Source organism: Hemiscyllium ocellatum, chromosome 9 (assembly GCF_020745735.1).
Source record: "Hemiscyllium ocellatum isolate sHemOce1 chromosome 9, sHemOce1.pat.X.cur, whole genome shotgun sequence".
Lineage (NCBI taxonomy): Eukaryota > Metazoa > Chordata > Chondrichthyes > Orectolobiformes > Hemiscylliidae > Hemiscyllium > Hemiscyllium ocellatum.
Genome location: NC_083409.1, coordinates 57,293,395 through 57,305,670, shown reverse-complemented (window position 1 = coordinate 57,305,670; position 12,276 = coordinate 57,293,395). Strand labels below are relative to the sequence as shown.

Genomic DNA, 12,276 nt, shown 5'->3' with positions numbered 1-12,276 from the left:
TAGTTGTGGAAGATGGACTGTTCCACATATCCTACGAAGAGACAGGTATAGCTGGGGCCCATGCGGGTGCCCATTGCAACTCCTTTAGTTTAGAGGAAGTGGGAGGATTGGAAAGAGAAGTTGTTCAGGGTGAGGACCAGTTCAGTCAGTCGAAGGAGGGTGTCAGTGGAAGGGTACTGGTTGGTGCGGCGGGAAAGGAAGAAGCGGAGGGCTTTGAGTCCTTCGTGATGGGGGATGGAGGTGTACAGGGACTGGATGTCCATCGTGAAGATAAGGCATTGGGGACCGGGGAACCGAAAATCATGGAGGTGGTGGAGGGCGTGGGTGGTGTCCCGAACGTAGGTGGGGAGTTCTTGGACTAAGGGGGACAGGACCGTGTCGAGGTATGCGGAGATGAGTTCGGTGGGGCTGGAGCAGGCTGAGACAATGGCCGGGGCAGTCAGGTTTGTGGATTTTGGGCAGGAGGTAGAAACGGGCGGTGCGGGGTTGTGGGACTATGAAGTTGGAGGCGGAGGATGGGAGATCCCCTGAGGTGATGAGGTTATGAATGGTCTGGGAGATGATGGTTTGGTGGTGGGAGGTGGGGTCATGGTCAAGGGGGCAGTAGGAGGTGGTGTCTGCGACTGGCATTTGGCCTCACCGGTATAAAGGTCGGTGCGCCAAACTACTACCGCGCCTCCCTTGTCTGCCGGTTTGATAGTGAGGTTGGGGTTGGAGCAGAGGGAGTGGAGGGCTGCATGTTCCGAGGGCGAGAGGTTGGAGTGGGTAAGAGGGGTGGACAGGTTGAGTCGGTTAATGTTGCGGCGGCAGTTGGCTATAAAGAGATTGAGGGCGGGTAAGAGGCCAGCACGGGGTGTCCAGGTGGATGGGGTGTGTTGGAGGCCGGAGAAGGGGTCGTCAGAGGGTGGGCGAGAGTCTTGGTTGAATAAGTAGGCACGAAGGCGAAGGAAGAATTGTTCAATGTCTCGCCGCGTGTTGAACTCATTAATCTGAGGGCGTAGGGGAACGAAGGTGAGTTCTCTGCTGAGGACTGATCTTTCATCCTCAGAGAGGGGGAGGCCTGGAGGGATGGTGAAAACACGGCAGGGCTGGGAGCTAGGACCTGCTGTAGGACTGGATCTGGGAGTGGGGGCGGGGATGGAGATCGGTGTGGGGGCGGGGTTAGATGTGGTGACAGACATCGGTGTGGGGGCGGGGTTAGGCGTGGGGGCAGGGTTACATGTGGTGACGGAGGTCAGCGTGGCGGCGGGGTTACGCATGGGGGCGGAGACACATGAGGCGTTGTAGTCGTGCAGGTTAGTGATGTCACTAGGGGTGGAAGTGGCTGCGGCGACGGCAACCGAAGGGGTGGAAATGGCTGTGGCGACGAAAGAAACACTATTATTCCCGATAGCCACGGGGGTCGCGAATCCGTTGGCGATCTTCCTGGCGATCGTGGAGGCGGTTGTCTGCGCGGCGATCGCGGAGGCTGCGAGGTCGGTGGGGGGAGAAGTGACATCACAGTCGTCTGCTGCGGTTGGTGCCGCGGGCGCTGTAGCGGCCGCATGGTTAATGGCGTCCAACTGATTACGGAGGCCGATAGAAGATTCTGGAACAGTTGAGGAACCCAGAGTGTGGGGGTAAGGACATGAAAGTTTTTGGTACTTACTGTCTTTAATTTCTGATATGGCTAGGAAGAACTGTTTGTTTAGTGTATGGATTCTTCTGTAGATGTAGAACAGTAGAGGTCCTTTGCAGGTCTGTGAGAGTGTTGTCCTGAGCTGGGGTAGGGCTGATTGCAGGGAATGTAGGTAGCGACACATGGCTGCAAGGGTGGAACGGGAGGATCCGGAGGGAGGTCTGTTGCTGGATGCTTCGGATTTGTTGTAGGTACAGGTTGTCCTGGTTGGGTCCAAATTTTATTGGTTGGAACGTAGTCCGGAGTCTGTGCGGGATCAGTTGGTTCCGTAGGCAGGTGCTGAGGAAGGAGATGTGGCTGTGGTAGCGAGTCTGTTTGAGAACGTGGCTGAAGAGCTTCTGTGCAGAGGAGATGAGGGGTGCAGCAAGAGAGGGACTCACTGAAATCCTTGTAGAGGGAGGAAGAGAGCTTCTTCAAGGAAGGCGTCCTTGCAAGAGGATTCGCAGTAGGTTAAAATCTTCGAGGAGAAAGTGAGGTCTGCAGATGCTGAAGTATCAGAACTGAAAATGTGTTGCTGGAAAAGCGCAGCAGGTCAGGCAGCATCCAAGGAACAGGAAATTCGATGTTTCGGGCATAAACCCTTCATCAGGAATGAGGAAAGTGTGTCCAGCAGGCTAAGATAAAAGGGAGGGAGGAGGGACTTGGCGGAGGGGCGATGGAGATGTGATAGGTGGAAGGAGGTCAAGGTGAAGGTGTTAGGCCGGAGTGGGGTGGGGGCGGAGAGGTCAGGAAGAAGATTGCAGGTTAGGAAGGCGGTGCCGAGTTCGAGGGATTCGACTGAGACAAGGTGGGGGGAGGCGAAATGAGGAAACTGGAGAAATCGGAGTTCATCCCTTGTGGTTGGAGGGTTCCTAGGCGGAAGATGAGGCGCTCTTCCTCCAACCGTCGTGTTGTTATGGTCTGGCGATGGAGGAGTCCAAGGACCTGCATGTCCTTGGTGGAGTGGGAGGGGGAGTTAAAGTGTTGAGCCACGGGGTGATTGGGTTGGTTGGTCCGGGTGTCCCAGAGGTGTTCTCTGAAACATTCCGCAAGTAGGAGGCCTGTCTCCCCAGTACAGAGGAGGCCACATCGGGTGCAGTGGATGCAATAGATGATGTGTGTGGAGGTGCAGGTGAATTTGTGGCGGATATGGAAGGATCCCTTGGGGTCTTGGAGAGAAGTAAGGGAGGTGGTGTGGGTGCAAGTTTTGCATTTCAAACAGACTAGCAAGTCACTCAGTTGCATCTAACCACTACAAAGTTTCATTTAAGGCTCAAAACGAGAAGGACCACCGGGCACCAACCAAGGCACCGAAAACGAGAAATACTCAGGAGTCCTGACAACTCGTCAAAGTCCTCCTTAGCAACACATGGGCCTCAAATTGAAGTTGGACAGCTGCCCCATGTATTAGTCAAGCAACAGCTTGGGATTGTAAGGTATAATTCTGAGCATATGATTACCATGCCAACATAATAACCATTCCAACAAAGTTAGCAAACAGTTGCATACCATTGGGAGGTGTTTGTGTGAGAGTCCTGATCATTGACTACAGACTCAATGAGGTTTCATGGCATAAGATCAAATATGGGCAAGGAAACTGGATTGTCACCAACATCAGCCCCACCACCAGCTGATGAATCAGTTCCCCTTTTAATCACCATTTAGGAGTACTGATGGTGGCAAAGAATTTCAATGTGCATTATAAAGAGTGCCCTTGAAGCACCACTATGGACTGGGCTGGTCAATTCCCAAAGGACAAAGCTGTTAGACTGGATCTGTAGCAGGTGGTGAGGGAAGTGGAAAAACGTATCTGTCTTTGTCCTCAATCTAAATGCAGCAGACGTATCTGTCCATAAGTGAGACAGTGACCACTATACCATCTTCAAGAAACCAAAGGCCCATTATCAGTGGAGTTACACTCCTTTGTGTAACTGGAGGAGGAAACGACAGTGCTAAATTGTACACTTTTCAAATAGATCTAACAACTCAAAACTATGCATTCATAAGATACTGCAGGCCATCAGAATTATATTCAAATACAATCTGTCGCCTCATCGATCAGCATAACCCTCACCATCCTTGTCGCCAAGCCAGGGGATCAACTTTGATTCAATGAATAGCGCAGACAAGCATGCCAGCATCAGCCCAGAATACTTTAAAAATTAGACATTGACCTGGTGATGCTACAATATAGCATTACTGATATTCTACATAAATGGAAGCAGCATGCAGTAGATAAGAGTTAAGTTACAATGGATTGGATCTAACCTCTGCAGACCTGGTTTATCCTGTCACAAATAGCAGTGAATAATTTAAAAATTTGCTGGAAGAGGCTCCACAATATTCCATCCCCAGTTGCTGGGGAAGACCAATACAGCAGAGTAAAAGACAAAAGGTACTGGCATCAATCTTCAGCAAGAAGTGCCAAAATCCATCTTTACTGTCGCTTGAAGATCTCCAGTATCAAAAGGTGTCACCCTTCAGCCAATTTGATTAACTCCAGGCAATAAGCAAACTACTGAAGGCAACTGTCATGGACCAGACCAAACCTTCCCCCGACAAAACATGTCAAAAAGATAGCCTAGGCCCTAACTTTTTCTTATTTTAAAGACAAGTGCCAGGTATTGCATTTTGGATGCAATTCGACTGGTCAAACTATTGGACTTGAAGCAAAACACGCTTTAGTCGTACACTATAGTTAAGATGCAGACAAAAGAAAAATAAATGAAAAAAAACTGGCTGAACTGTAACTCTCGCAAAATAATAAACTACTTAACTTTTTCAATATAGTAACAGCCCATGAATACACACTTGGCAAAGGCAAATACAATAACTGATAGAATTGCATATGAAACAATCAGTAGGAAGAGAACCCAAGCTTTTGGCTATAGCAGAACGAGAGCTTTGCAGCTTTCACAACCCCAACAGCTACTGAAAACTAAACTGAAAACTAAACTGAAAATACTGGTTCTTTGGCAACTTGAACCCACCCATTCAAGCTGCTCCTCTTGTTCCAACTTTTAAAAACCCAAGACTTCACAAGCTATTTACTCTGATTTGAAGCAGACCTCTCCCACCTGTCTCAACTTCAATTTTTAAAAAAGGACAAAATACACCTCTTAAAGCCATAGTATTGTCACACAATGAAGATTGCAAAAGTTACAGGCAACTGCAATACTTGCTCAAACTACGTTGGGTATCCTTTATCCATATATCCAAAACCCCAACAGACCTGAAAGCATTTGGGCCCTTTGGAGGAACAAAAAGCTTTAATTTTGGGTCTGAACTGGCCAACTACCACTAACCTCTGCAGATCTACTAGCGACCAGTAAAATGATGGCAGGGGTAGTTGAAGTGCTATTAAGTGGCACTTAATTATAATTTGATCATTGCTTTCACTTTGAGTTTCACCAAGCCCACACAACCTCTGACCTCCTCACAATCTTAGCCCAAATATGGACAAAAGAATTCAACTCCAGGGGATGAGTGACAGAAACTGCCTTTGAGATCTAGGCAGCATTTGACCAAACATGACAAAGAACTATATCAAAATTCAAACCAATGGGAATTAGGGGGAAAAAAACTGTGTTGGTTGGAGTCCATAACTAACGCAAAAGGAAGATGTTAGTGATTGTTGTAGGTCAGTCATCAGGAGGCACAGGACATCGATGTAGGAATTCCTCAGGGTAGTGTTTCAATCCCAAACATTTTAACTGTATCAATGAACTTCCAACCATCATAAAGGTCAGAAATCTCTCCCTCACCAATTGTGGGAAAGGATTGCAGCTGTTCAGGAGACAAATCACAACCAGCTGCTCAAAAGCTGGGAGAGATGGACAGATAAATATATATTTTTAAAGTATTTTTTTTAAATTAATGTAGTGTTTAAGTCATCCATTATTGGTTCCTAAAAATTTTCCAAGCCTCTGACTTCCCACTAATTTTCCCCACTGCATATGCCTCAATTTTTGATTACATGTTCTTTGAACATTTTTGTTAACCAAAGCTGGTTTGTTATTCTCATTGAGTCCTTCTCTTTATCAAGATTTTTTTTTGCTGATTATTATAAAATATCTGCTTACTGATCTTTCCCTCAAGTCCATTTTCCCTGCCTACTTTAGGTAGTTCTTTCTTCATATCACAAACTGATTGCCCTTATTTTAGTTGAGAACACTGGTTTGAGACTCCATTTGCTCTCCTTCAAACTGAATTTGAAATTCTAACATGTTCTGATCACTACCCTGTAGAGAACTCAAAAATACAAAATCTTATTAATCCTACATCATTACACGTAACTGGATCTGAAAATGACTGTTCCCAGGTCACTTGTGCACACATTGTTTTAAAATAAAAAGCCTGATACATACAAATTCAATTCCCACATTCCTTTTGCCAATCTGATTTGTCTAGCCATAACAGATTAAAATGGCCAAAGTCAATTGTTGTGTCCTTCTGGCATGACTCTACAATTTGTTGATTTATACATTGTCCTACAGGTGAATCAACTCTTCGGGGCACTGTAGACGACAGCCACACATGACTTCTGTCTCTTGCTGCTACTTATTTCTATCCAAACAGATTCAGCATTATGATCTATTGCACCTGTATCACTGTACTAATATTTTCTTTTATTAACAATGCTTTCTCACCATCTTTTCATTTTATCTATTCTTCCAGAACATCAAATATGCTTGAATATTGAGCTACCAGTCCTGGTCACCTGTTGCGACATCTCTGTAACAGCTATCAAGTTGTATTCATTCATTCCATTGGCACCAACTTGTTTATCTTTCTACAAATGCTGCTTGCATTCAGATAGACAGCCTTGAGCTTTGAGTTTTTAGCCGTTACTACTTAATCTGATTCTATTTGCTGCTGCACATTTTGTTTCCGTTTTGTTGCATTTTATCATTGCCTCTTCAAGACCTTGCATTTCTGTTCTCTCATTTCTTTTGATTTTTTAAGACTGTGTTGCAATTGAACCCTCTACCCACATCAGTTAAAGGCCCTAAATACAATGTTTGTTATACAATTCACCAGTTCCAAGCATGGTTCAAATAAATCCTGCCCCCACTGAACAACTATCATTCCCAGAACTACCACGTCTCATGCTCCCTCTGATTTTTCTTTCCACTGTGCACAGGCTAATACTACTTCATTTCTTTTTTTCTCCCAGACTTGAATGCTGCTGTAGCAGTGCTTTGGACAGTTTGCTCATGCTCTCTGCAGCCTGTGCCCTTGCCCACATCAGGAACGCGAGTCTTGTCTCTATTAGACAAAGACATTGACGAAAGCTACTCCAAGATAAATTCTGGATCCCAATATCTGCTTCACTCAGTCATAGCCTCCTTGTCCTGATGTGGACCAAATTTCATACAATTAATGCAATGTGTGTGGCTGACTCTTGAAACAATGTCCCGGCAAGTCTTTCTTCCTCCTTGAGGTGTTGCAGCAATCATACTCAGATCCCAGCTTCAACTTCAAGCTGAACTCAAGCATCCAACACTTGAAATGGATTGCACCAGTGCCCATCAACTCCCACATAATACAGCCACCACACATCCTTACCTAGCCATCTCTATTCAATTTAATTTGGGAGCTAAACATTTTAAAATAAAATTTTCTAGCTGTACTGCAAATGGGAAAGTAGTCTACCACCTGGACTAAAAAAGACAAATAACACCCAAACACCTGCTTTCATGTGACACCACTTGACAGGTAGAAACAGGGTGAGGGATTCTGTGCTGCCAGCTTTTATCTCATCAGTGCTGACCTTCTCACACATTCCTCTCGTGCATTTCAATTACGGTGAATTACTGCACACTTCTCACAGTCTCTAAGTCTATCCAACATTGGCAAGACACAATTCAGGAGTATGATAGAATACTCCCAATTGCCTGAATGAGTGCAGTTCCAACAGTACTCAAGCAGCATTATGCCATGTAGGATGAAGGAGCCTACTTGATTGGCACCCCAGCCAACACCTTCAACATTCACTCCCTCTACCATTGATCCACTGTGGCAGCAGCATATACCAACATGCAATTAAATAAAACAAGAAAGTGGAGATCAGAGACAAAAACAGAAAGCAGTGCTGACGAAGAATCATCTGACCAAAACGTTAACTCTTATTTCCCCACAGATGCTGCCAGATCTGCTGAGTTTTATTGCCACTCTGTTTTTGTTCAAGCACCTTCCAAAGTTGTGGCCTCTATTCACCTAGCGAGCGTCATTCCAAGCCACAAACCATTCTGACCTGGAACTAAATCACCTTCACTGTCACCACATTAAAATCATGGAAACCCCACCCAAACAGCATTGTGGGAGTACCTAAACCAAATGGACTGCAACAGATCAAGGCAGCAGTTCACAATTAGTGATATGGAGATAAATGCTGGCCTAGCCTCCTGTTGAATGAATAATAGCAAAGGAGTTAGGAAGAGGTGAAAACAAAGACATTTATACAAATTGCCTAGGGCTATCTGCAGACAACAGTACTGGACACTGCCACAACACAACCTCTCTACAGGACTTCACTGCCTTCATGTTTTGAGCTCATGGAAGGAGGAAATGGCACTAGATTTTGTTGCTTTTTCACTTGTAAGAGAAAAAAAACAGATGAAGAAGAGCTAGTAGATATGAAGTACACCTTGTCATTTTTTGAGAAAAAACTTACTGAAGTCCATTTTTTTCTAAGAATTGAAGTGACTATACTGGGAGTGAGGATTATTATTTTCCATCATCAGGACCAATTCCCAAAGTTTTCCTCTTCCAAATCAGGCATTTTTCTGAGGTACAAACATCCCTTTAGTCTTACTATATACACAAACACAAACATTCCACTGTGGCATGAAATATCAAAGCAATACTCAGTTTGTTTTTTTTATTATGCAAGTAATTCAGCGTTCAGCTTCACTTTATGCCCAATAATCATCGCTAATAAGAATAATCCTCTTAAGAGACTCTCATTCTGTTCCAGAGTTTAGGTGCAGAAAACTTATAACATTCTCAAAGCACTAGAGCGAGAGATGGCAAAGCACTTTGTTCTCAAACCTGTGCACCAATGAATCAGCAGCAACAGATCTGATGCAACACCAGGGAGCCTCTGACTCGACTAAAGATATTGTAGCAAGTTAGCTGAATTTAACAGAGAGCACAAAAATATCTAGCTTATTTTTGTTTAAGGAGCTAGAATACAAAAATACAGAATAAAGAAACTGTACTGCACCATGATTCTTTCAAAAACTATGGGCCTATTTATGTAACTAATGGCAATCTCAGCAATTTCACTTACCTCACACTGTTCTTTTTCACATCCGGTTACAAACGCCTCAGAGGAGTTGTGTGATGGAACATAGGTCTGGTACCACTGTTGCATGACATCCTACCAATACAGAAACAATTTCATTGGCCTTTTTCCATACTGGTCTGTTCCCATCTCACTGCTTTTTCAGTTCACACAAATTGTTTTGAAACACAAATGTTACAAGGTACATTAAAGGTACCTATATAACTAATTACTATATAACTAAGAATTAGATTGCAACTTAATTTTAGCCTATTTTGGCCACATTTCATGGTTTATTGAAGTACACACATACTGGTTATACATTTAAATTTCAGTTCTACCAAGGCAATGGAAAATTAATACATTTAAAATCCAACTTAAACAATATGACTGCAGCCATTGCAAATTGCTTTCTGCAGCTCTACCTGTGAATATTCCCCACAGCTTGATGTGTACTCAGGATAGCAGTCAAATGCATACTGGGAGGTGGATGTCTGTAGCATTTCAGGTGCTGTGGCTGCCCTTGAGATTGCTGGATTTAACATGGATTCCAGAACTCCAGTCTGCTGTTGCCCAGGGTTATGCTTACTGGCATTTCCAACTGAAGGGAACACAAGACATGAGTTTAAAAATTTAGAACAAAATTTAGAATAACCAATTAATTGGTTGGGTACACTGGACAACAAGAAAGCAAAAACAAAATGAAAGTTTAGGGAAGTATCTTCCTATTTTTCCTAAAGATTGCAACTTCTCAGTGGCAGATTTTCAACAGTTCCAATATGCTTCATGAAACAACAGACAAACATTATACAGATTATTTGACTAAGGAAAATATTAAAGGTTGGCTTTGCTTACACATACATATTTATCAAAAATCCAAATTTTACAGATTGGAAGTAATTTCTCAAAAATAAACAAAAGATCTCCAGGGGAAAAAATAATCTCCAACAAAATAAACCTCTGCACAGATACATTTTAAATTGGCACAAACCTACTGCAGTGGTAATCAGAGACAAGTCAACCTGACTTCTATGCAAGTTCCTATGTTGCATACCTATATCCTGAACATGCATCAAGAAAGAAATTCAACTGGAAATACTGGTAATGTTATTCTGAACAGAGAGAGAGAATAATTTGAATACAAAAATATTTCTCTACACTTAGTGCTTTGATGTCGCATTTTGCCTTGGATCAGTGGCAGATTTATTTGCAGTGCTCCTCATCATCCTTCTAAAAAATGCATAATTGATAGTCAAGACACAAAGTGAGGTTGAGAGCTGAAACTTGGGGGTCATTAGCTCAGGAACAGTGCTGCCCCACCTCGATCAAAAGTTCTCAGTGAGGTCATGAGAATGCCTCAAAACTGAGTCAAATCTGGAAGATGCTTGGGAAGCACTGGTCTGAGCAGTTCAATTTTTCTTTTGAAACATTACAAACACTAGTTGATACATGCTGATATGCTAAAAAGAAGGGATCACCTCCCAGGTTTCTTACCTTGCAAATTGAGATTTGGCAGTATATTGCAAAAGTTAAGATAAGGATTGTTCGGTATTTTTAGATCAGGTGGTGGGACTCCCAACAATGACGTCTGGTTGCTCATTGTAGTAGTCTGTCGAGAAAAGGAGACTTGAACAACCACACATTTTTCCTCTGCCAATCATCTATTTGAGAATATAGACTAGAATAGTTTTACAATCAGTGACTTCCTTCTGATTTTCCTTATTATTATTGTTCCTGGATTTAAAAAATTGGAGACATTCATAAGAATCAGGTTTCTAAAACTGTGATAAAACTATTCTGCTTCTTCTCTAGCTACCTCTTGCTTCAGATAAATTTCTCACAAATGCCAAGTGACTCAAGTACCTTGCTCAAATGACCATTTCTGTGTGCAAACTTGGATGCTGACATAGTTGTTTACAAAATTTTATAAGATTCGTGTTTTGGACAGACTTTGATTCAGGCAAAATGAAGAAAAGGTCAATTTACTCCAATTTTGCCCAACAGTAAGCTTGGGCAGCTTAATTGTTACAATCCGACATTCCTTTATAATGAGCATTCTATTCAATATGAACCAACAACACAGTTGGGATAAAGCATACGTTGGGATAATATTCACTTTTTGCATCCTAACCCGAGTTCACAATCTGCTTTGTGGATGGAAGTCAGCTTTCTTCCATGCCACCTGAGTTTCAACTTTACACCACCCAGTTCTATAATCCAGAGAACTGATTCAAGCATTTTTACAAATTTGATTTCTACAAGGTCGATGGGAGGTGACACAATGTTTGCATCCTGTACAACATCTAAACTTGCATCCTCACATCTCTCTTCTCAAACTTACAAGTGTCTGAGTGACTGGTCAAAGTTTAAAGCTTAATATTCTTCCTTTGAAACCCCAGTATATAAGTTTTTAACTGCACTTGTGGACTCTACTGCAGGTTATGTTCCTCTTACTCTTCATATTGGGAACCTAACCTATTCCACTTTAGCTGGAAATCTACTGCCATCAGGTGGTTGTTTGCTTTTTTCTTTACTCACATGCAGTTCTTCCACTTCAGCTCCACATATAGCTGGTCTGTCTGAGAATTCCACTGGTCTGCCTGCAATTTTATGAGGAGGGTTCATCCTTAGGCAAACTTCTGGCTCTGTCCTGTCAACTTTTGTCATCTTCATTAGCCTTTCCTTGCCTTATTTTACAACCAGTACCCTACTTTGACCCATTCTGATCTTGCTGACTAGATTTCAGCCCTGTTCAATTTGGTGACCATTTCTGAACCACTCCAAACCTTAGGGGCTTTGCGTAAGTGTGTTTGACTTCTTAACCTCATTTGCTCCTGACCTTTCTGCCCCGGCCCTCTCCACCCTCCCCAGGTGCTCTAGAATGTCATTTTCTATTTGACGGTAACATCCTACTGACAATTAAATCATCCTCCAATAAAATGCTAGCACAGGCCAGAGCGAGACAGGATCTGTAACACATTTACTTGAAGTCAACTTTAACCCCACCAGTGGCACCACATACTCTTTTCCACAAGTACGTTTGTCAACATGCCAAATTTAACTTACATTCAGGTGGAAATTTTTTTATTTTACCCATTAGTAGGTATGGTGAGCACCCAATAATTTACCAGAATGCAGAGTACACTCTGTTTACAACAGTCAGTTGTCACCATTAATTTTAGTGTAAACTCCTAATTGCTATCCTCGTCAACAATCATGCTCAGCAGATACTGATCTTTAACACTATAAACACTAGCCTTTCAGCTCAAATTTCTGCTAGAAATAAAGTTTTGATTACACACATTGTCATCTTGCAACAGCAGTAACTGGG

The 12,276-nt window shown here is 43.0% G+C and overlaps 1 protein-coding gene across 2 annotated transcripts in view; it reads right to left on the bottom strand.

The window, feature by feature from the left end:
* The window catches only part of raver2 (ribonucleoprotein, PTB-binding 2), a 92,251-nt gene that overhangs the window by 29,391 nt on the left and 50,584 nt on the right, over nt 1–12,276 (bottom strand). For both annotated transcript variants that reach the window (XM_060830380.1, XM_060830381.1), the window contains exons 10-12: nt 10,440–10,554; nt 9,371–9,546; nt 8,952–9,041 (exon numbers count right to left, since the gene is read on the bottom strand). In XM_060830380.1, coding sequence (XP_060686363.1) covers nt 8,952–9,041; nt 9,371–9,546; nt 10,440–10,554 — 381 coding nt within the window. The remainder of the gene's footprint in view (nt 1–8,951; nt 9,042–9,370; nt 9,547–10,439; nt 10,555–12,276) is intronic.